Here is a 26,960-nt window from a genome sequence, read left to right on the forward strand (position 1 = left end):
CAAAGAACCTCAAAGTGCTGCTTAGTCCTACTTAAAAATCTCCTTAAAGTCATCAGTTCTTAACAGTAGGCGGTGGTGCCTAAACAAGAACTAGGTTCACTCAGGCTATCACAATTATCAATAAGGTAAACACCATAAATAGAAGGTACATATTACGCGTGCAATTTATATCGTCTATAAACTGATAGTACTTCTCCAGGTAAATCAGTAACAGCAGGCCCCATAGGCGGAGGTTTGGCCCATTTAAATTGAATTGTAAGTACTTTGAAGGTATTAATAGGAGTAAGTGATATAGAACATGACATAACAATAGTCTTGAAAACTCATTTCTACATTGGGTTTGTTTGTGGTATAGTCGACGGAGGTGCTTATATATATTCTGTGATACTTGTGTTAAGGACTTTATTTCTGGTGAGTATTTATCATAGTGCTCAAAAGTTAGGATAAATGACCAAATGAAATACAAGATTGATACAAACCAGTACTTATTAAAATATTTGTCTCCAAATTTGGTAAAATAGAAAAACGTTCATTGTATATTTTATCATTTTACTTAATTCTTACCAGTATATAATTTATTATGATATTAGTATACATTATAATAATTAATTGATTTTAAATAACGAATTATACAATATTCAATCACAAGAGATATACTATATATATTATTTGAATATACCTTTTATCCGTCGACTTTAACCAAGGGAAATGAATACACAACAAAGCATGTTTATGGAAACAAATGGAACTGAATAGCAAATTATTCAAGATGGAAGTATATCTTACTAAATATTTGAATATGCCTAAACCAGCATGTTATTTTCTAATTAACACGGCATATATTAGGATTGTAAGTAACTTATTTTACAGTTGGTTTGAAAATATGCACTGAGCCATAAGATATCCCATGCAAGAAAAATAAAAATCCCAAAAATAAATAAATAGAATCAAACAATTTTTGGAATACTTTAGAATGTTTTAATGGTACGAAAAATCAATACACTAAATCAACAAAGCAATACGAGACTATAATACGGCTTACAAGATAAATGTTCTAAATGCTTACAGATTTGTTAACATTTTATAAAGCAACAACAATACAATCACCCCGAAATCATCTCAGCAACAACATTCATACATAAGTACCAATGTTTACATACATCGCCCTATCTATTGTACACTTTTAAAGGGTTGAAGTGAATTTTTGTTTTTTACACGATTGTTCATTGCTATAATATATTGTTTATAAATAATAATAATATATTATTATTCGTGCAAAAACAAATACGATAGGTTTTGAATCGAGTTTTTGAAACTTAAAAAAAGAAAAAAAGTATTGATCGATGACTGGATTTTGTAAATACCATCTGAAAGTATATAATGAGTAAGAGTTGGATATTCATTGTGATCCGTAACTAGTGTATGATTTTGTGACAGTTTTTTTTCGACTGACATTATATTACTGGTAATAGGCCTACACGTTGTATTTCTTATATAACCTAATAAGATAGATTGAATCGTACGTTTCTGGATCTTTAAACATCAAATATGTAACGACATATGTGGAAGTATTTATTTTATGAAAGACCAAGTTTATTTTGTATTGTAAATCCACCAGTTATAAAGGTGAAATTCCCCGTAAAGTAACCTTAAGGCGTAATACGTAAAATAAAAGACTAGCATTTCAGGAAAAGACACAACGTTTCATTCACAGTATAGTGCGTGTTTTCATATGTATAAAAGAAACCTTTGATTGTTAATGTGTTTCATCTTTGAATGTGGCTTTATTAAATCTTGAACCTTAAAACTTTGCTGACTTCTAATAAAAGATGGTTAGTTGCATTGCGCATTTTATCGATCACTTAAACTAAATTTATTAAGTGTAGTAACATGTAAACAAGCAGCATGCAGAACAGGGTTACCACGATAACAACATCATGCAAACAATATCATAAACAAATTTACCTTTTAGACAATAATTTACATATTAAGTTCTTGTTTACAATCTGAAAATTTGACATATCAAATCTTGTATATTTAGGTATATAAGTATCCTTTTTTACGTACAATTAACGATTTATTAAAATCACGATCCAGTGAACAAAATGCATTACCAGACTTAGATTACACCATACATTATTTGAACACTCATCCAATCCTACTATTATCCATCTTATTAACAGCTAGACATAATCGGCACATGTTGAGCTTGATGATAAATTAATATTGATGTTATTATTACGAATAATATAATTAATTTATCTTTTATTTGTTTAGGCACATATTTGTTTATTGTGGTGATTTACTGGATGGGATTTAGTCGGACATAGTCATGTGGAAGCTTGCCTTACGTCAATGATTGTTGTTGTTTGGTTGCAGACAAGATGAGTTATTTAGTCATCATCCTCTCCGCTCTGGTGGGCGCAGCTTTCGCTGGTGGAAAGAGCAACGGCTGTTACGATGTAGACACCATCGACAGAAGTTTGAGGGACGTAAGTATACTCATGTGCAAATAGTTAGTTTCCCCACGTACTTAAGAAAAATATGCACTGCCTAACTCAACCCTAAATGCAAGAATCAAGAGAGTACTTTAAATGTCATGAAATAAATCGTCTGATAGTTTTGAAGATTCAAGTATACCTGTAAACAAACTTCAAAAGCTTGGTAAAACCCTAGTATGAATTTTTACGGCTACTGTATTTTCTATAAGCTTAATAAAAGCTTTTACTGTTCATTTTCTAATTCGTAGAGTTACACGTAAGATATAATATAGCATTGTAAGACAACGCTAAGAGAATTAGGGATACTCATATATACTAATATCGATATAACGCTTACGATTCTGATGGCCACAAGTATAGTTTTTCAGTAATTTATTCTTGAAATCTTAGTGTTTTTCCACTAATAAGAAAGATAAAGCTTTAAAATAACCTCTTAACTCAATGAATTCAAACATAATACTCCTTCTATTCAAACCCAAAGTAAATAAACACGTTAAACTCCTGACAATTTGGATTGATATAAAAATTAAATTAAAAAAGATTATATTTAAATAGTTACATTTTAAATCGACGATTTTAAGAGTTTTTTTTATTACCTTTGTAGCGAGTTCTTAAGTAGGCAGTAAGATAGTAAGGGTTTGTCACCCTAGATGCATTTCGTCAGCTTGTTTGGCATCTTCAGGGATCTTCTTAATGTATGTGTTAGTGGAACCTCGATAAGACCCTCGATAACAAGTCATTCTTGATAACAAGTGTATTTTTCTACTCCCCTTGAATTTATTTTACCTCTAACCACATGTTATTGCAAACCTCAATAAAAAGTCAACCTTCATAACCAGACATATTTTATAATTCCCATGAGAGTCTTGTAATCAAGCTACTACTTATTACTAACACTATAGTCTACATTTACAAAATATTTATACCCACGGTGATTTGTAGCGTGGCCAGGTTTATCGGACAACACAACGACGAATATAATTAAAGTTCTTGAAAATGAAATGACAAAAGACAATTTGACTTAACAGATTGTTGTCTTAATCTATTGGTTAGCGACTATACAAATATTTAAGAAAGAGTCGAGAGGACATTAATAAAAGAGATTTAAATGTACACATTTAATGAAGATAAGTGTTTTACAATGCATTGCATATGGTAAAATACCTACATAGTATGAAACGTCTGCAATACATTCGAAAGTTATACATTGAAAAAAATTAACAATGATTTTTCTCAAAACATATCTTATAGTATTTAGATTGAATATGGTGTTCTTATGTAATCTTTTTGTTAACAATTGAAAAATGCTGATCACCTCTGTTTTCACCATTGAATTGTTAAGTTTGATTTGATCAGATTTAGCGTTTGAAACAATCGTATTTAAACCTAGGTGGAAAAAATATTTGGTGTTGTTTCTATGGAAACAATCTTTTTCGACGTACATTAAATATAAGAATTTTCACTTTAATATTATCATATTTGATAAAACGCCGAATTTGGTCACTTTTCTAAAGAAATCTATTAACACAATATTCAGTTATTGTATACTATTTCGTAACAAAACGATACTATTTTAAGGATTCTTAAACAAGTTGTCTGAGTAATAAATTTTTATTGTCACAAGAAATTTAAAATTAAAGATTTGAGAAATCTTATTTGAATAGTTTGAATTTTAAATTAAACTTTTGGCTTTTCATAAAAATTGATGTTTTAGAAACTTAAAGTTGATCTATCATACTCTTAATATTTATATTGTCTATATTTTATTTTTACAGTTTAAGGATTTGATTTTCCACCTTTTATTTGCCTCAAACGGTGTTAGACCTAATCTAGTAAAGTCATACAAGTCAACTTAATAATAAACCTCGTCAACGAAAAAATTTAGTTCTAAATTACATTTTATAATTTTGCAAAATCCCTCATAATTAAATTATTAATTAATCATTAATTAATTTATGAAGACTATTTGTTAGTTTTTTTCTGTTGGAACTGGTATTCATGGAAGAACGTCATGACCATTTTACTTTTTAATCTATTGGAGAACAGTAATCAATCGCTGTTAATCACTAAATATTTACGAAGTTATGAAATATTCAACACAATAAATTTAAATAAGGCATGTAAAAATATCAAACGATTAACGTTACCTAAAGCAGCATCAAATGTATATGTCTTTGCAATCAGTAAATAATGTAGATTACTTCGACAAATCAGTATAGTACAATAAATTAATCTTTTATTTTAATGGTAGTTTCTATGAGGGTCAACTCTATTTTAAGCTGAGCTAAGAGGTTATTTGACGTTTAAATTGACAGTCGTTTGAAAAATTTCTTTCATCCCAACTGTTAATGTGGATTGTATTATACACATGAATACTACCGCTTCGCTTTTAATACCAATTCAACCTTTTGACTAGGGAAACTACTTATGATCTTTTTATCAATGCCCTTTTTAGGTTATGTATTTTGGGATATATCTGTGAACATGATAAGAAAAAACTTGGCATTTCAATGAACGAAAAGTATCATGTCTTAAACATTGAAAAATATTCCGACGGCTATTGCCTTGCAAATTAACTGTAATTAGTTCATCAATCTAATTGTTGTCATTCCATTTAGTATATTAAAAAAAAATGACTCTTAGGTATTTAACTTTTTCCTCTTAGTATTTAATGTATTAAAAATTATGCCCTACTTAGTATTTGTATCACAGTATACTGAAATTAACTCTATTGTTAACTCTAATAATTTGAGCTAGTATTTATTAATAAAAAATAAAGAAAACATAACCATTTGGACTACAAATATATTAATAATAACTAACATGTTTAGAATCTTTATTCTCATACTGTATATTGTTTAAGATCAAGTGTAAAGAATGAATTATAAATATTATAATACCTGCACGGTTAATATTTCTGTAAGAAATACCACTACTTTCAAATAAGCATTAGACATTAATTATTCTAAATTAAAAATATTCCGAGATACTGAACTTAAGAGGAACAATACTATTACGTTGACATAAAAAATTGATGACCCATAAATGATAAAAAAACTTGTTGTCAGACTTCAACTGGGGGACAAAGGCATAGAAGTACATTGCCGCTGGTCCGTGGTTCGGATTTAAATCATGCCAATAACTTAAAGCTTTTTTTGTAGTTTTTTTGTTATAGTTATTTTAGGTCCATGATAATATTAACCATTTTTTAGGACTCGCCTTAAGTGTTAGGTCTGCCGATCTATGGTCACTAAAATGGTATATTACAATAAACTTAATAAAGTTAGATTTTTAGCATAGTACATAATATAATCTATTACTTGAGTATACGGAACATGCCTGAAGGCCATTGAACTACAATTCTATGCATAGCGTCGGGTATATTTTCCTTATAAAGAGGCAATTGCTATCATAAATAACGTCCGTATATTTCTCTGCATTATAGTATAGAACGGCTGGTATCTTATATTGTCAGTTTTATTAGCTTGTTATATTTCAAGAATGATTTGTTATGTAGGTTATCTACAAGATAAACATTGTAAAATCATTAACGGCTGTTTAACATATAAAGCTGTAAATTATGCATTTATTTCTCATTATAAATTATACCTAATACCATTGGCACAAACTATATTATTTATCCACATTTTCCGCAAAGCAAACGTAAATACAATTGTTAAAATTGAAACCACGAATTAAATTTCCCTATATTTATGTTGGTATTGGTATTTTTAACGGAATTATATGTGTTATTATAGAAGATTTAATAGAACAAAATGTCTATGTAATTTTGCCAATTTTACTATATTAATATAAGAAATGTCTGTTAGAGTAGCGGATTCGTAAATGATTTTATTAATAATTATAATAACACTTATTTTACGTTTGGTTTACTTTCACTGGACGTAGGTATTTCTAAAGAAAGGAAACCAAATTTTGCTGTTATTTTCCTGTGTCTGTTCCATTGGTCCATTAAAAATTAAACTAATAGTATCATTACTACATATCCTTGTAAACATTTGAAAAAGAACACATTTTTTATATGCACCGTAAGCAATACTGCGTTAAAAATTTTCGACCCATTTTTCATACGGTACATAAAGCCACCCTAAAAGGCTATAAATTTCGCATATAAACATCAGAAAAAATGTCAATGTCTCACCTTTAATATATTGGCTATAATTTGAAAATTTGCATAAACAACCAAATGCAGAAAGTCTGTTTAACCTTAACTTTAATCCTCATATAGTTAATCAAACGTACATCACGAGGTTTTCTTAAAAATGAAAAGAGGAACATCTGGTTTGTTGTTTCAATACATTCTAATCGTTTTATTGGTTTAAAATAAAAATAAATCATACCGGTACTAGTGTATGTAAGTAATTAAATTAGAGTATAGGTATTCATGAATTATCAAAAACTTAGTAGAAACACTCAGGTGTCAAATGACACTATATTGCTAGATTCTAATGGTCGAGGTGCGTTGTAACTGTAGTTTTATAATCAACTAGGAAAATTAGCTTGTATTCAATTTAATTAATACTAAGATAAATAAATAAGTAGCACGAAGTCGACTTAGACCAAAAAATCTCAACAAAAATCACAAGTACTGTATTCTTGATCTTGCACTTTAGTCGCACCGATAAATCTCAACAAAATCACAAGTACTGTATTCTTGATCTTGCACTTTAGTCGCACCGATAAATCTCAACAAAATCACAAGTACTGTATTCTTGATCTTGCACTTTAGTCGCACCGATAAATCTCAACAAAATCACAAGTACTGTATTCTTGATCTTGCACTTTAGTCGCACCGATAAATCTCAACAAAATCACAAGTACTGTATTCTTGATCTTGCACTTTAGTCGAACCGATAAATCTCAACAAAATCACAAGTACTGTATTCTTGATCTTGCACTTTAGTCGCACCGATAAATCTCAACAAAATCACAAGTACTGTATTCTTGATCTTGCACTTTAGTCGCACCGATAAATCTCAACAAAATTACAAGTACTGTATTCTTGATCTTGCACTTTAGTCGCACCGATAAATCTCAACAAAATTACAAGTACTGTATTCTTGATCTTGCACTTTAGTCGCACCGATAAATCAAATTTCAAATAGGATTTAATTGATTTTAAATAGCAAAATCTTCCAAACCTAACCTAAAACATAGTCCACCCTCAGGTTAGGTTAGGTTAAAATAATTAGGTGTGGTCGGTATAATACTAAAGTACCCTTGATCTCAATAGCTACGAAATTTAAAAAAATTCGAAGGGATTCGTCATTAATTAACGTGTTTATATTTTTTAAATCTCACGTTATTTAAATTTGGTTTGTGAAAATCCGTTAAAACGTTTGATCATGATGGCTTCAAATTTTTCAATAACGAATGGGGTTTTGTATAATGTCAGGAAACAAATTTTCGTTTCGGTTTCACGAACTACTGGATAGCAAAACTATAAAGTAACATCAAAAAGTAGTTTTTATGTAGAATCTCATGTTTTTGGTGATAAGTCTAATCACGTTTTTAATCCACAGGAGTATTGTGACCAACCTCTTTTCGTCACCTTCTTGCCCAAGTCTTCAGAATCTGAGCTCTTGGACAACATTTGCTACACTTACTTCCCTCTGCCTGACGACCCTGACACCTTCCAGGTCTACATCTCCAGAGTGTTGTAAGTATCCATTTCACTTTTCCTTTCATTCTGTTCATTTTGCTTTAATATTCAAACGTATACTTCATCATACAACTATCAGTAACAATAACATAACTAAACAGTTTTAATATTATCTTATAAAAGTAAAATGTACTTATCTATTATTTTTAAATGTTGTGTATCACCATTACAGAATTGAAGCCTATTTCGAATTTAACCTAAATGAAGCCCTTCTTTGGTTATATAGCTACGTTAACTGGTATTGATAATTTTATGATCGTTAACTAACTATATTTTCGAATTGTATTATTTTTAATCGATTTTTTTAGTTAGTCTTTTCTTCTGAAAAGGGGAGGTTATAGGAATAGGATATCACCTCAATTTTATTAATTCACCACCCACGATTAGAGGCTATTTTTACTGTTGTATTCCAATGTTTGGTATATATTTACGTGTCTATTCAGTTTATTTTGATTTAGGACTACTTGATCAACTACTTGAAAAAACTAATATTTAACAATCCCGTTATAGAAAAAAATCTAAATAATCATTTAATCGTAGCCCTTAAAAGTACTAAAACCTAACAGTTTCCAAATTTACTAAATTAGAACTATTACAAGTGATTGTGTTATTCATTTCCCTAGTGACGTCCGTTGTCTTATACTAGATCTTACATTCAGTAGCCTCCAAAACTCAATAATAAACCTTTTATTCGTTTTATTTGAAAGTCAAAGCCCCATAGCCGATAGTGCTGGTATATTGAAGTCGACTTTGCATCAGCCTAAACTTGTGTGGGCGTTGACCAAACTTGTCTTGCCCTGATACCACTCTGAGCCAGGGTCAAAGAGACAAGTTTATAGTTTAAAATACTCCATCCATTGGGGAGCAAATCAATCCTAAATAAAAAGCCTTAAAATCTAAAAAGTATATAACGATATGAAACACAATCACTGGGATAGTTCTCGTTTGGTTAAATTAATCGTAATTGACTATATTTTAATTCGATACAAAGGAAATTAGATTCCTTTAAACTTGTTTAACTAGGTGCAAAGAATTAAAATCGAATCTTATATACTAAAAAAACCCTTTGCAACATTAATGACAGCTAGGCAGGCCATACTACTGCACCGAGTTACACGCGGTTGGTACCAAATGAAACATATTTTCCTGTAGATGTCCAGAATCCCTCTATAAATTAAAATAGGCTAAAACAAATATGCACAAAAAATTGATTTAAAATATACATGGGTCTTATGGGTTGCCATGTTGGTAACGAAATTACAACAAAAAAATAAACAGAAAATCTAAACAAATGAAAGAAATTCCAAGCACATGTTTTATTTACATCGTGGGGTGAAAATAGAGAAGTTTGCACAATACATAGTTTTGGTCGAGTTTTCAACCACGGGGCGAGCTCTCGTACTTAACTAAAACACTTTTGATTAAAACTCAATAATCAATCTTCTAATATCCTTAATTTGACGCAAACAATTATTTTATTCTCATGGTAGATTTAATTAAATGTTGTTTTATTAATGAACAGCTTTCAATTCAATACGAAACTGGATCAATTCATTACAACTTTATAAATCCAGAACACTAAAAAACTTCAACATATGTAATGTCGTAACTATAGGCATATATTTACATAATTCGATCTGATTCAATTTAACAAGGTGAATGCTATTTTAAAGTACCTACAATTACCAAAAAAACTTACTTAAATTTAAATACTACCTTCTTTTGTATAAATTTATGCATTAAGTTCCCATATCATCGATATGTTATTTAAATTTATTTTACCCCATTCATAATATATAGTAGGTAAAATAATAAGTTGTAGCCTATCGTGGCCTTTAGACTGTGTTACCAATGTATACATTGTTTATAAAAGTACGTTCTGTGAATTCACAACGCATATTTAAAATTATGTTACTTATTTATCGTGTATGTTTTATGCAAGCAATTACACACATTAATAAGCTAGTGGTAAAACTAACTACTATTTCTTGTGTTCTAAGCAACAAATCTGAACAGAACGGTGACATGAACTATGTATTTGGCACTTTATGTTGTAATATAAGAATGTAATGTAGGACAAAATAAATCACGAAAAAGTTAATTTTAAAAAGACGTTTAGCATGTGTCATTTTTAATATCCATTTATCAAACTACATTTTAGGTACACCTTAAACTATCGATTAATCTTTATTATATATTCTACACTATTTTATTTATCATATAATATTACATTATTAATAAGGCCGTGGATCCTGTAAAATGCAATTGTATACGTTATTTATCATTTAAATAGTTACATTTATAACAAATATCTAATTTTGTAATATCTATTAACAATCAGTACCTAAATGCTATGATTGTACCATAAAATGTATAAAATGAGTCCTTGCAAATGGTCTCAATAAAGGTACATTTCCTGGTTTAAGGGATGCTCAGAAGATATTGCCCCTAATGGTTAAGTACAGATTTCCCCCGGGGTTAAATGTTATATTTTTTTACTTTTAAGGTCAAAACTTTTGACAAATTTACACTGTATTTTAGCGTTTTATTAACAACTTTCTTAAGCATATAAGGTTAGCGTGCCAAAAATCAGTTTTTATGTATGTAATTAATTATAGATTGTATTTATGTATTTACAATATTTGGTACTAGACTAGTGCCACTGTTGACTTAGACCCTAATCGGTTGTTTACAATTCCACCTTACCAACGGTATATAAACTTAAAAGCTGTCCACTTACAAAATTAGTTTACAAAAATATCTTTGGTACTTGTGTTATTACCTTCAGGACCGAAGATAACATGCATTTTGTTCTATGTACTAAGTTCTACCAATGGTAAGGGTAAAAAGAATTTATTGACAATTTTTATCGACTGAAAATTAAATATTTCGATATTTTTTTTGTTTCTAAAATTGAAACCAATCTACATTACGATGTAGTTTGATTTAAATTTTAGACTGAAATTAGGCAAATGAACACAATTATACGTATATTTTTTGTCCAGTCATAATAAACATGTTACTTTCAAATAGAAGGAATTGTATGTTTTTTTAATTCATTTTGTAGCCTCCAGAATTGTTAAATTATAAATAATCAAGGTTACATACCATCAGTCCAAGCAATTTATGTTTTAGTACAATGACTGTGTATACATTTTGGGATTATAATTCCATCAGGTCTTCAAAAACACGAAACATCTTCACAGACTTGTCTTTTGGACCACACAGCACAATATACAAAAAACATTTAAAAACTAATTTTTACTGCATAAAAGACTTTAAAATGTAAGGGTATGAAGCTGACGAGCGATAGACTCTGTCCTACCTTGTTGGGATTATAATCCCGAAATGTATATCTAGTCACTGTAGAATTGCTTGGACTCAAGGTATGTAAACCTCGATTATTTAAAAACAAATCAGTATAGTATACTGATATAAATTTTATTGAAGCAATAAACTCATTATGATATTTTTGATCCATCGAAATGGATAGTCTATTTATATTTCAATTGCAAATATATTTTAGTAACACTGATACTCCTATGCGAAGATTTTTACGATAACCTGCCATATTTATGAAATCAAAACACGATAATTAGTAAATATAGTACAGTAATATATTTCACATGCGTAGTAAGGTAGACAAACATTGAGTATGGCCAGAATCTTTCTTTTTACACATACAAACTGTTATATAAGCAAATATTATAAGCAAATTGGGCGTTGTTGACTCTTAAAATGGTTAGCCTAAAAAAACTTGCATGAACTCAAATAACTCCGTTAATTGGGCCTGATAACCTTTAATACAGTATGTTCTTGATTAAGGTTGTTACTTTGGTTTAAAATGCGTTAGTTAAATTAATTGAAATGCGCCTTGTGCTCACAAATAAGCAGTATTTTAGATTAATTAAGTTAAAATATACCTAAAAATGTTTAACAGATTTTCGCTCTCTCGTTACAGTCACTAGCCCTTTTTTAGCTGTTATTAAATATATAATTTAACATTTGAGTGAATTTAAATAATCAAAATCCACAGTTTTAAAACACCACAGTAGGTTATAGAGGCAATGTATACAAACAGCGTGCTGAAAATATAATGATTTTTTTAGGGGTATTTTAACAATTCCTTTCTAATTTATGACTGATTTTCTTTAAACCCCAGTTTGTATGATGATTTAACTAGTAGTCAGATAATATCCGGCCCAATCAAGAGGGACTTTAGTCTACCTATAAAAATGTTTTTAAATATTTATTTTATAATACATTATAATCATTAAAATAATAGCAAGACTGACCTATGTTTCACTATTTGCAGCTGTGACGGTTCAAATGACATAACCTCATTCATTGGTACTCAAATCGAACTGGGAGTCAATAGGAAGGCAAGTAAGTATTTATCAGTGTTTTCACATTTTTAGTAGACTTAAAGTTGGTTTTGAAATTCTAAGGTTTTTTTAGTTTATTCCCTAAATTATTATTTAGCAATTATTAGTCTTCATGGAAGTACATATTTTCAATATCCACGTTCATTATCGTCTTAGAGTCACTGGTAGCAATAATATAGTTCGTTTTGAACCAGTCAGATCTCAACCTTTACGAATGAGGGTTTTGCAAAAATGTTTTTTGAAGATTTTTTTTCAAAGATCAATTTCCATTAATTGAATTGTATGGAAACAAACATAGGTTCATGCTTCTTTATATTTCTATGTACTGATTATCATTGAGAGCATGTTAACTACTGAAGATTGTTTGTTTACGATTTTGAAACTTAATAAAAACAATTGTAGTCTCGTTCATAGTAGCAAATATAAATAATCATCTGGCTCTTGATCTGGTTGACATCTACAAACGGCTTTTAATCCACTTGCTAGGGGGGTTCCAGTGTGCATTTTATGTATAGAAAAACACCCTAAGGAATCATGTAGGTACTATGTGGGTTATCATTTTTCACGTGGGTGCCAGCTTGGCAGAGTGGGCATAACCTCAGAATCCGCCATTTTAAAAATGGCGTTGGCATTTATTACATGAAACTCATCGGGAGCTTATAACTCGAAATCAGTAATATATAGCGAGTTACTTTTATTACAATAAATGTTGCTTACACAATAAGGAACAACTTTTGTATTTACAAAAATGCCCTAAATATTACTATTTAGGAGTAGTTGAGCAATTTATGCTAATTTAACCTATACATTTTTACTCTGTTTGAGAAAAAATGCTAATATCTTAAAAAAACTGTTCTTTTTAATTTGGCACATAGAACTAATTTCTCTTTACATCTAAGGTCTAAATACCCCCACCGCAGCAAACCTGCAGACTAGGCAAACATTTATCTGGCTGCATTTCTACTAAAATATTAAAATTGACAGAGTGATTTCCTATTTAAATGACATTGATTTGTAATGAGTACTTAGGTTTGCTGCTTCAGGAAAGGTATTGAGGTTTTTTTTTAATTTGTATTGAAATGTTGATAGCTTAGTATGAATGAAACAACATTTTCAAATAATTTGATTATAATATATCCATAAACAAGGGAACTAAAACAGTTTATTTATTCTCCATAAGAATAACATGGGAATTTTAAATGTAATTTTTGTTTATTATCTCCGTAACTTTTGGGCATACAAAAACGCTTCAATGTACATAATTATATCTTATTTGAGCTCTACAAAATGGTTTGGTTCATTATAAAATTTCATGTTTTTAGGGTCAAAAATTGGAAAAATCTATTTTTACCCCATAAAACTCCCCATAAACCCCCGTTCCCATAGTCCGATCGTGCTGGTTTAATAGTCCAAACTCGTCTGAAAACGTAGGTTTACACGTTTGTGATAAATTTCATTAAAATTGGATCATTTTTGCTCGAGTTATCAAATTAAGTCGTTGTTTTGTCTTCGGATACAGGATGTCGTAATGTTGGCTTTACACTTTATGAAATTGAATGGATTCTCTTCGGAAGGTTTGCAGGAATTGTGGATGCGACTTGGTTCAGTCAGAACTTCTTGATATGTACTAGTTCACATTATAGCAAACAGGCTTGGAAGTAACCTTTGCTCAGTTCTCCCGACACTCCATATTTTAACTGGCTGTGACTTTGCCAGCAAATTTGGAACAAAGCGTGCTACCCTAAAATGTAATCCAAGTACTTTGCTAATGCACTTTGGAAAAGATTGTAAGGAAGGGATAGAAAAAGTTTGAAAAACACAGAGAAGTATTTAGTTCACATTAAAAAAAGGATCGTCAGCGTGAAGCTATGAATGATCTAACTATGAATGATCTATGACACTGGATCACTGTCACTGTACTGGAGTCTGTTGTACTGTCACTGTACAACGAATACTCTTAAAGAACTGCATCCGTTGCTCGTGAAGAAATTCTGTCTAGTAGAGCTACTAGACAGCATATCTTACGTGCTTTTTATTGTACATACATCCAAATCCATTGCTTGGAAGAACGCGTTTTTCAAGTCGATCCTTTAACATTTGGATACAGTGATGGTGGTTACTCTTTGTTGGTTTTTGGTCAAAATTTGATTTCCAGCTTTGCCTAAGTGATCTATTAGACGGCTGCAACTGCAAAACCTGTCCTAATCAAAGCTGCACATGTGTACGAAACTAGCTGGCATACCGTGTTGTCCTTTTTTAAATGTAGAAGTGTTCCTATAGTTGAATGCCGCAATGCACACAAGTATATTGTGAACAGTTTCATTTTCTGATGACTATAAAAGGGAACAGATATTCCTCTTAACCTAAAAGGCTTATAATTTAGATCCAATAACTGCGCTCAAATTTAATGATCCACGAAACTAGTTCAATATCAATACAATCAGTCCGAAGCAGCCTACCACCAATGTCAAGGTACAGGTTGTGTTAACGAGACGTCAATGCTTTGGCCGATGCACCAACTTTGCCGCCGGTCCTGTTCCCGCTCCATCGCCGTTTTAATAATAAATGTTATGAATTATAACAATAATTTCTGTTAAAACCGTAGATTTATTATTATTTGTAATAATAAAAATTCATTATATAGAAAGGTCTATATTTCTTTTAAAATTTGTATGCGTGATGTAATAACAAATAATTAATTTAAAAATATTTTATATCATTTTAATAACTTATATATCTGTCAGAAGCTTCTCGAATACTTTTTGCAGGTATTTTACCTTAAATGAGAAGAAAAATTAGTGCTATGTGCAAAATTACAAAATAACACCTTTTTTATAACTATTAGATTTTTTGGCAACAGAGATAAAATTTATAGGTTAAATATGACAATTTTAATATTTTAGTAAAAATGCAGCCAGGTAAATGTTTGCTAATTCTGTAGGTTTGCTGCGGTGGGGGTATTTAGACCTTAGATGTAAAGAGCAATTACTGCTATGTGCCAAATTAAAAAGAACAGTTTTTTAAAGATATTAGAATGTTTTTGTCAAACAGAGTAAAAATGTATAGGTTACATTAGCATAAATTGCTCAACTACTCCTAAATAGTTATATTTAGGGCATTTTTGTTAATACAAAAGTTGTTCCTTATTGTGTAAGCAACATTTATTGTAATAAAAGTAACTCGCTATATATTACCGTTTTCGAGATATAAGCTCCCGATGAGTTTCATGTAAGAAATGCCGCCGCCATTTTTAAAATGGCGGATTCTGAGGTTATGCCCACTCTGCCAAGCTGGCACCCACGTGAAAAATGATAACCCACATAGTACCTACATGATTCCTTAGGGTGTTTTTCTATACATAAAATGCACACAGGAACCCTTCTAGCAAGTGGATTATTTTTCTTTATTATGAATTAAAATAAATCAGGGCGAAAAAGTTGCAGATTATGCTTTCGGTTTAACCGTTCCTTTATACTCACCAACCGTGACTACTATACCTATGGTTCAGTTTATAAAAAAATATACAGGGTGTCCCGGAACCCTCTACCAAGATTTTAGGGCATTGCTCCTGGGTAAGAAACATACCTAAATATCATATTTAAATTGTCCGGAAGTCCTTATTTACTCACACAGCCGCCATTTAGTTTTTTTTTAGTTATTAATTTGTTTCTAAAGAATTGTTAAACATACGAAATTGAAACTTTGCACAAACATTTATGAAAATTAGACAAAGCTACAAAAAAATTATGACGATTTTTCCAATTCCTAAAACAAAATGGCGGCCATTTAAAATTTTGTTTCTTAAATAACTCTAAAACCGTTGATTTTACAAAGATTTTACAAAATTAACTTTTTTAAGGCAATTTAAATACAAATCGATTTACACCTTAGTTTCTAAGATTGGGTGAGTATTAACTGAGATATGGTGATTTTAGTGATACGTGACCGCTTTCAGAATGCGCTCCACCTAACCTCTAGAGGTCACGTATCACTAAAATCGCCATATCTCAGTTAATACTCATTCAATCTTAAAAACTAAGGTGTCAATCGATTTGTATTAAAATTGCCTTAAAAAAGTTATCCTTTGTAAAATATTTTTAATATCAACGGTTTTAGAGTTATTTAAGAAACAAAATGTTAAATGGCCGCCATTTTGTTTTATGAATTGGAAAAATCGTCATAATTTTTTTGTAGCTTTGTCTAGTTGTCATAAATGTTTGTGCAAAGTTTCAATTTCGTATGTTTAACCATTCGTTAGAAACAAATTAATAACTGAAAAAAACAAAATGGCGGCTGTGTGAGTACCTAAGGACTTGATAGCTTAGCAGGTACTGTGTCGGACGTCGGTGTGAAGACCCTAACCATATTAAAAACATTTGAGGACTTTTGTTTGCTTTCTCTAAAGCGTTTTGCTGATAAGAAATGCCAATGACATGGCGTTGAAACTAAGGAATTAGATACTAGTTGACTCATGCAAAGATAAAACGTTAATCATTAAGCCTTTATTTTCTGGAAGTCTGTTATATTTTGTATGTCTCAATTTAGTGTGATTTAAATAAGTTTCAGATTCAGTCAAGAAGTTCTACTGAAACAATAAATCATTAGGCTAATGTTCTTGCATACAGAATTCATATAAACTACATGCTAAAACATACTTCAATGGTTGTGTATTTTTGTCTAAAATTAAATAAATTAATAAATGACTTGTTCTATAGGTAGGAGTTATACCTTATTGTGGGTTTGCTTTGTATGTATGGGTAAACACTTTTCAGGTGTATTTAATACGTTGTGTTCCTATGGATTCACAGAGACACAAGTTCTCATGTAAACCTATATCAATGATTTTTTTTCATAATTACTTAATACTAGTCTTTTTTTATAAAATTGTTTAAACAGTTTGTTTTCGTTATTTAATGTATTAGTTGTATCAGGGTAAATATAAAATTAAAAAAAACGCACATAGATACATAAAAACTAGGTAAAAAGTGCATTGCATCCCATCATCTAGATTTCAATACTAACTTTCAAATTAACAGTGGTTCGCAGATTACATTTTAACGGCTTATATATGTTGAGTTTATTAAATGATTTATCAAAAACAAGTTTATTTTTCAAATATGTATTTTTATTATCATACAAATATAGTTAAGTAAAATTATTCTAATATGTTTACCTATTTGTGAAATAGTGCTAAACTTTTATAGAGAAAATCAAGTTCACTGTTATAGAGTAAATCAATGAGTTTCAGTATCGATTTCCCCGCCTAGGCACTACATCTTCTCTAGCGTTAGTGTCGAAAAGTGCAGCTGTCCTAAGCGTCATAGGAAGGCATATATTTACAGAAAAGATGCAAGTTCACACGCCAAACTAAAAAATGTATTAAGTTCGAATTGCTCTTAAGATGCATACCTCTTTAGCTGTTGATACTTTACCCATTTTTGTATGGTAAAAATACAGTTTTTTTTTAAGTATGACCAAATAAAGTTATTACTTTTCATTTGAGAATTTAAACATGATAGTAATACAGGATTCTTATTAACGGATTTCAATAAATTAGCCAAACAGTAGTTCCTTTTAACTTGAACCAACATTAAATAGTAGCCAACATGTTAATAAGTTATAACATTAAAATTAATAATGTAGTATTTAGAGCACATTGTAAACTTAGTATCCTTAATAGTATATATTTAGTATTTAACAATCGTCTAGTAAGATAACTTCTTGATTAGGATTGTTCTTGTTATTAAATTACAAGAAAAAATATACACGTAATAACTAGTGTAATAATATATTTAAACTTATACTGTTGCCTCACAAGACATATAAAAGATGCCTAGATGCATAAATGGATTGGCATATTGGGACTGATGATGATTGGAGTGTCCAATCGAAATCGATTATCACTTACCATCCCTAATATGTTAATATTGTCTTGTGAGTCAACAGTATAAGTGTCAAATATTATTACAAGTGTTACGAGACGTATATTTTTTTCAGTTAGTAGGATAAACATGCATTTTACAAATTAATCATTAGACCCAACACAATAACTTCAAACTCTAGGATCAAAAGGATAGATCAGCAAATAATTTTTAACATATAAAAAGGAACATATTAAGTTTTATGAAGAACATTGCACGTTCTGTTCCTTGCAGCAATGTACAAAAATATATTTATTCGTGTTTCGGGTTTTCATGAAAAGCACTTTACATAATTGTAGTGAGATTACAGTTGTCAGGAAAAACGTATTATACCTTTTCACTCTTCCGCCTCTCCAAAACATGTATTTTTTTTTAGATAAATGTGATTCGAAAATGTTTATTTCCCTTTTTATTGAACACGTACAGATTAAGTATATTATATCATAGTTTATTATACAATTTTAACTGAACGAGAACTATTGTAGAACTGATAGAAAACGTCTCAATCAGACTACCAAGGTCTACGGTCCTAAAAGTCATTGACGCCGATCGGCAAGCAAAGTTTCCTTAAATTCGATTATTGTTTCTATAAAAACTTATTAACACCCCATTGAGGAATTGTGTAACTTTGTCGAACTCTCTAAGCCACTTATGCACATGATCTACTTGAAAACGCTTTTTTGCATACACATGTACAGAAAATATTGAATGACAATATTGAATATATATGAAAACGGTAATCAACAGAGATTGATCCCTTTCTTGCAGAAAATGTTTTTAACAGAAAACATTAATCTGTGATTAGCAGAACAATATTCATAATAATATTCATGAATAATATTCATCGAAAAGGAATTGAAATTCAGTCCTAGGTTTAAGAATTATCGTGCCATCTACGTCAACCTATTGAAGGAAAATTGCTAAAAGGAAGTTTTCCTCAAGATGCACTTTCAATGTTGTTTTACTTCTGCATTGAAACTATTAAGTTAATATGTGTATGTTCTTTTACCATTTCTATAATCTATTTTCTTGGAACAATGTTCATACTGTAATGTAATTCAGTAAAACGCATATTAGAGTTTCTAACACCGGTGTACATAAAAGCAAGAATTTTATCAGAGACGTCAAAAGTTAAAAAATACACAAGACTATTTATGTTTGTTACTGCCAAAAAAATTTGTATACACAACATATTACATTTTATATAAAGTTGTTAGGAATACATAATAGTATGCAAATGAACCCCTCTTATTGGAGTTAGATCATCAATATTATTTTTAGTTCCATTTTGACCTAGTTTTAAGTGTACATCTTAACTCCAAGTATAATAGGGCCTATCAGTCCTGTAAAAAATGAATGCAACAACAAAACATATCGTGTATAATTGTATTTATTTATTTTATTATTTTATTTATTTTTATTTATTTATTTTGGAATGAAACAAAAGTTAAAAACTCAAAAAGGTATATTTAAGAAATTAATACATAGTTTAATCTCTGGCTCATTGATATGTACTAATTTAAAGTTAAAGCTAGAAATCTCTGGAATTTTTAAAGTAGGGCCTACATGAAAATTTTTGTAAAGAAAGTGCCGACTGTCAGTTTTGTATGTATTCATGTTGATAAAAACTTCCAATTTACTTTTTCTTTTCTGTGAATATAAACAATTTATTTCTAGCTCTTATTAATCAGTAATTGTTCTTAAAAGGACTTAAGAAGGATAAATATTCGTAAGGAAATAAATAGTTCACTTATTCATTACCGTCACTCTACATTTTACTTCTAACTCTGTTTTGTATCTAAAATATGCAGAATGTTTGTTTGTTAAGAATTGGTGCGTATAGTTAGGCCAAAAAGGAAACAACTGTTCATCAGGTTGATCTTTTATTAAGGAAGTATTATTTCTGTTTGTCTATCCGAATATTTTGTAACTGTTTAGGTTTTTAATTATCGTAATTTTATTCACATTTGATTGTAATAAACACGGAACAGAAAAAAAAAATTGTTTTTGTTTTTGTTAGAATCATGAATATAATATTTACTATTAAATTGCACACAATTTTCCACCATTGGCACACAGCACAGTGAAGAAGTTTGAAAAAAGAATTGAAGGTGTAAAGATTTGCTTACAATGTTGACATTTTTTAAGGAACTTGAAATTAATTTGTTTAGTATAATTAAAACCTATGGCAGAATTGTATCAGCTGTGAAATATTTTAAAATGGTATTATAGACTGCATCCACTTTATTCCACTTATTGGAATAATACAAACTTAATTAGCAGTTTGGAGAAAGGGACATATTTCCCTGTACTGTTGGGAATATGATTGACTTCCTAATGGTTTTAGGTGCATTAATGTGCCCTGTGGCTCGTAATTCGCGGCCTCTGGACTATCATATTGTACTTTTATGAGGGCAAATAAGGGGGTATTTTCAACCCAGGGTGAGCTCAAGTGCATAAAAAGTACATATTTGGACTTTAAATGTATTTATGAATTCTTTATATTTTAACAGACTTATTATCAGTAAAAAGGAAACTTATTATCTGTATTTGTTATCGTTATGCATCGTTTCATAACACTACAGTGACATAGCAAGCGAGAAGTATTTCGAATTGGAACATGTAATTGTAATTTCTAACTCACGTTGCATTTAGATTACGTTTTATTTCATCAGCTTGATTTATCAACTATTTATTTACAAATAAAATTCAGGTAATGAAGTTAGTCGGATCACCCTGAAAGTATTAATGATCTTAAATATTTTAACTAGACCTACCTATACGTTAACAAATCTAATCTTATTAGTAGAAAGGTCTTTATTAGTAGAATAAAATGTAGCAAAATTTTAACTCAAGTGGAAAACCGAGTCCCAAATGACAGCTGTTCAAAGATGAATTGAATTTGCAATGTTTTATCCGCTACGTCCTCAGGGCGCGCCCATTAGGAAGTTGGGAGAAAATCAAACCGTATTCATAGGTCGATATACACTTCAAATTGGAGGGATTGATTAGTGGATTACAATCCCGAACATCTTAGCTCAAAATAAAAAATGGGTAAAAAATGGCATTCGTTCAAAGACTCAAAATGGCAGATTGAAGATATTTTGAAACGGCTGCCATTTTTGACTCGGTAGTCCGTTTGTGTCCAAATTTACGGCATTGCATTCTACTTGAGATTTTCATCTGATTCCTAGCGGGCCGTCCCCCTGAGTACGTAGCGGATCCCTGAGTTTTTGATAAAATAGATTTTTATGTCAAGTAACTCCCCTTGAAAAATATTTAACCGACCCGAGACTTTTGGACACCCTGTATTTATATATTTTATACCCTGTATTTATATATTTTACACCCTGTATTTATATATTTTACACCCATTTGAATTTTCACTTCCATTAATGAGTTTTTGATTATATACTGATTACAGATCAACAGGTCTATTCAAATACGTTCACAAATTTAAGCGATCTGACTATGGTAGAAATCCGGGTTTGGGGGCATTGTTTTGACCAAAATTTGGCTTTTCCTAATTTTTTTAGGCTAAAGAGGTTGCATCGTTTGATCCACCCTAAGTATACTACATCCTCTTAGCTAAATAGGTATACATATTACGTATTATAATATAAATATAACCTATGCCAGAACCCCGTATGACCGCAAAGTATGTGGTTCCACTTAAGATATGGAGATATGGGTGAGCAATAAAAAGGGACTATAGTGAAAAAATTATGTATCTTAAACATTAAAAAAAGATTTTACGATAAGTAGGCCTAATGTGTTAAATATTTTTTTCTATTTGATTCAGAATATGACGAAACGTGTTTGCTCATATCATCATATAAAAAAATAAATATACCCCCGCCGCAGCAAACCTGCAGACTAAGCGAATTTCCATTTGACTGATTGGATTTACACTGAAATGTCTACTTAAAAATATAACATTTATTCTTGATTTAAATAGAATTAGTTTAACAAGTACTTAGGTTTGCTGCATCAGGGAGGGTAAAACTTTTTTTTTTGTAAAATGTGAATAGGTAGTGAGAAATAAAAACATTTTCCAAATTTGATCAAAATATGTTCACAAACAAGCAAACTACAACAGTTTACTTATTCTCCATAAGAATAACATGGGAATTTTAAATTTACAATTTTTTGGAATTTTCTCCGTAACTATTAGGCGCATAATAACGCTTCAATATACTAAATTATTTGTTTTTTTAAGCTCTACAAAATGGTTTGGAAAGAAATTGCAAAATTTTATGTTTTTTGGGTCAAAAATAGGAAAAACCTATTTTTACCCCATAAAACCCCCCGTAAACCACCGTTCCCATGGTCCGATCATGCTGGATCGCGAACTCGTTCGAATAAACGTACGTTTACACGTTTGTACCAAATTTCATCCAAATCGGATCATTTTTGCTCGAGTTATCGTGCTGACGGACACATATATATATATATATAAATATATAAATATATAAATATATAAATATATAAATATATATATATATATATGAATTTGAACGGATGGTGTTTCTGGCCTCTAGGGACCTCAAAACGAAAAAAAAATCGGTCCCGCGTCCAGGTCTTACCATGAGTACTACGGTAATAGCTTATTCCCTATATGGGAAATTCGCTAAAACAAGTCACTTGGAAATGCGGCCCCGTTCAACAGCTAAACAAAATTTACCTGATAAAGATTTAATTTAATAACTAACATTAATAACACTAATATTATAATACTTCATTTATAAGAAAACTGAGTGCCTATCTATGTTGTGCATTCTTGTATTATTAAGAATATTCTAAGTGTATTTTAATTTATACACTAGAAAATTAAGTTTTCCCAGATTTAAAAAAATTAACAACGTTACCGTAACTTTTTATTCAAACAAGGACCAATACACTCCGACGTGGTTTAAGGCAAACAGAGTAGGAATGACATGATAGTGTGATAAATTGGGTTGTGTTGCCATGTGGTTAGCCACTCGGGCTACAGTGTAAGAGATATGGGTGTTAGCGGTTAGCCACTCGGGCTACGGTGCGAAAGATATAGGTGTTAGTGGTTAGCCACTCGGGCTACGGTGCGAGAGATATAGGTGTTAGTGGTTAGCCACTCGGGCTACAGTGCGAGATACATAGGTGCTAGCGTAAGCAACTTATAGGCTACGGTGCGAGAGATATAGGTGTTAGTGGTTAGCAACTCGGGCTACGGTGCGAGATACATAGGTGCTAGCGTAAGCAACTTATAGGCTACGGTGCGAGAGATATAGGTGTTAGTGGTTAGCAACTCGGGCTACGGTGCGAGATACATAGGTGCTAGCGTAAGCAACTTATAGGCTACGGTGCGAGAGATATAGGTGTTAGTGGTTAGCCACTCGGGCTACAGTGCGAGATACATAGGTGCTAGCGTAAGCAACTTATAGGCTACGGTGCGAGAGATATAGGTGTTAGTGGTTAGCAACTCGGGCTACGGTGCGAGATACATAGGTGCTAGCGTAAGCAACTTATAGGCTACGGTGCGAGAGATATAGGTGTTAGTGGTTAGCAACTCGGGCTACGGTGTAAGATATATGGGTGTTAGCGGTTAGCCACTCAGGCTATGGTGCGAGAGATATGGGTGGTAGTGGTTAGCCACTCAGGCTATGGTGTAAGATATATGGGTGTTAGCGGTTAGCCACTCAAGCTATGGTGCGAGAGATATGGGTGGTAGTGGTTAGCCACTCAGGCTATGGTGTAAGATATATAGGTGTTAGTGGTTAGCAACTCGGGCTACGGTGTAAGATATATGGGTGTTAGCGGTTAGCCACTCAGGCTATGGTGTAAGATATATAGGTGTTAGCGGTTAGCCACTCAGGCTATGGTGTAAGATATATAGGTGTTAGTGGTTAACAACTCGGGCTACGTCGTAAGATATATGGGTGTTAGCGGTTAGCCACTCAGGCTATGGTGCGAGAGATATGGGTGGTAGTGGTTAGCCACTCAGGCTATGGTGCGAGAGATATGGGTGGTAGTGGTTAGCCACTCAGGCTATGGTGCGAGAGATATGGGTGGTAGTGGTTAGCCACTCAGGCTATGGTGCGAGAGATATGGGTGGTAGTGGTTAGCCACTCGGGCTACGGTGTGAGAGATATGGGTGGTAGTGGTTAGCCACTCGGGCTACGGTGCGAGAGATATGGGTGGTAGTGGTTAGCCACTCGGGCTACGGTGCGAGAGATATGGGTGGTAGTGGTTAGCCACTCGGGCTACGGTGCGAGATATATGAGTGGTAGTGGTTAGCCACTTGGGCTACGGTGCGAGAGATATGGGTGGTAGTGGTTAGCCACTCGGGCTATGGTGCGAGAGATATGGGTGGTAGTGGTTAGCCACTCGGGCTACGGTGCGAGAGATATGGGTGGTAGTGGTTAGTCACAGCTTTGTTAGCTAACTATGGCCAGATAATTCATTGGCCAGGATTATTGCGAATAGTAAACTTTTGCCCATTTCCGGACGCGAATGGTTTATCTCGGTATCGAACTGGAGCTAGAGATAATTTTGTAATTCAGGGCGAGCCTTCCAAAACTCTACACAACTATTTTGGTGAATATATAATCCAACCATCGTTGTAGAACTCTAACTCAGCAAAGCGTATACACTATTGAATCGTGTTATATCCCTTTATATCAAGTAAGACTGACAATTATTTTTTTCAGATCCGTTCTGCACACTGACTGACAGCTTCTTCGGCTACGCTGGTTGTGATACGTACCTCGCCTACCGATGCTACGAATACGGAGGTAAGATTTATTAATCAAATGCATCATTACCCCCAGGAACATTCTCCATAATCTATGTTTATTGATACAGTGGCAATATATACAGTCAAATCATTAAATATAAGTTAGGCAGTTTGTCCGTATATAAAAATAGGTATAGAGATTACAGGTATATATTTAGCAATTGCATTAAAATAAATGTCATTTGAAGTATGAAACAAAATTTTCAAGAAAATAAACTTTTATAATATATGCTATGCTTTCTATTATAGCTAAGTATATATTATATATATATATATATATATATATTTATTTATTTATTTATTTCGGAATATTCTTACTTGTTCTTATCCACCATCGCTGTTACTTGAGACAGCAACATAAATTCTGTCTCATATTTACTTGCTAAGTTGTATTATTCAATAAAATTTTAAAAGTCTTCATTATACTCCATTATAAGAATAATTGAATATTTTTCATACATAGGACATAAATAATGTATCAGCTGCATTCTCGTGGCCGTCCTTAAGGAAAGTGAAGGCTCGATCATGAATTTATCGTTTTTATACTGTATACATAGCATCGTAGTATGCTCAATTATTCGGTTAAATATTTCCTTTAAACTTATTCTATAAGGTAAATGTCAAACAGAGTGTAGCTTGACACTCATAACGTTGAAATATGTTATCCACATAACATATTTCAACGTTCAATGATGCATTTCATTTCCAAATTAGAGAAAATAATTAATTTATGTGTAAATACCTTAAGCCTAAAAAAGAAATTCCCTACATCCACATGTAGGGAATTTCTTTTTTAGGCTTAAGGTATTCACACATAAATTAATTATTTTCTCTAATTTGGAAATGAAATGCAGGGAATTTCGACTGTAAGGACAACCTCTAGCTTGCATGGTTTATAGCATAATTTATGTCGTATCAAACATTTCGGGGACAAAACCTCAAGGGGAAATGTATTTTTAGTCTGCAGCAGACACTATCTTAGGCTCATTCAATGATGTAATTTTTTTATAAACAGTTGGCGACAGCTGGTCCATATATAACTGTACTAAACCAGTGTCGTTAGCAATTCTTTATGAAGTGAATGCCCACAGTCTATTACAATAGCTCTGACATGACTTGTGTTTTAGACTGCTCCAGTGTGGGCGACACCGACTCCGGTGTTGTACTTGGGTTCTCGCCTCAGTGCCGCACAATCGGTCTCTCCTGTCTGAGGAAGGTTGAGGAGATTGTCCGTGACAACTGTCTGCCTGACCAGGACTACTACGTCCTTCCCATGAAGTTGCCTAACAGATGTGTCACCCAACAGCTGTGTCTGCAACCTCCCAACCCGTTCTACGGAGCTTTGGTCGAGCCTGTTCGTCCTTACGTCGGTTTAGTTTAGTTTAGTAGTAAACAATAATTGTAAAATAACTTAACGGCTTTATTAAATAACCATTGAACATCACAACATACAATCGAGTCACCATCATTCGCTCAATTGTTTATATGACTGAAATGTATTTATGTAATAAAATTGCCATTAAGAACCCATTTTGGTTTAGTATTTTGTCCTTCCTTTGTAGGTGTACTTTGGTCAGTTGGGTATTCGATCTATAAAAACCTTGTTTGTTACTGCAGAGGATACTAAACACTCTAAAACTAAAGGTTCAAAAATGTGAATAGGTGAAGCCTACCTTGTTTTTATACTAGATACGAGTG

At 31.7% G+C, this 26,960-nt stretch overlaps 1 protein-coding gene across 2 annotated transcripts; it reads left to right on the forward strand.

Annotated features, from left to right (window-relative positions):
* Window positions 1–147: 147 nt before the first annotated feature.
* LOC128998490 (uncharacterized) lies at window positions 148–26,792 on the forward strand. 2 transcript variants are annotated; one of them, XM_054424643.1, is made up of 6 exons: window positions 148–255; window positions 2,380–2,492; window positions 8,045–8,181; window positions 12,500–12,570; window positions 25,177–25,260; window positions 26,390–26,792. In XM_054424643.1, the coding sequence occupies exons 2-6, from the start codon at window positions 2,385–2,387 to the stop codon at window positions 26,641–26,643; spliced, it is 654 nt and encodes a 217-aa protein (XP_054280618.1). In that variant the 5' UTR covers window positions 148–255; window positions 2,380–2,384; the 3' UTR covers window positions 26,644–26,792. The 2 variants fall into 2 exon arrangements, with proteins under 2 accessions (XP_054280618.1, XP_054280619.1); XM_054424644.1 differs by lacking the exon at window positions 148–255 and adding an exon at window positions 295–411.
* Window positions 26,793–26,960: the final 168 nt, after the last annotated feature.

This window comes from Macrosteles quadrilineatus, unplaced genomic scaffold (assembly GCF_028750875.1).
Source record: "Macrosteles quadrilineatus isolate MER2022 unplaced genomic scaffold, UCM_ALF_1.0 Scaffold_7__1_contigs__length_78375512, whole genome shotgun sequence".
In the NCBI taxonomy this organism is placed as follows: Eukaryota; Metazoa; Arthropoda; class Insecta; order Hemiptera; family Cicadellidae; genus Macrosteles; species Macrosteles quadrilineatus.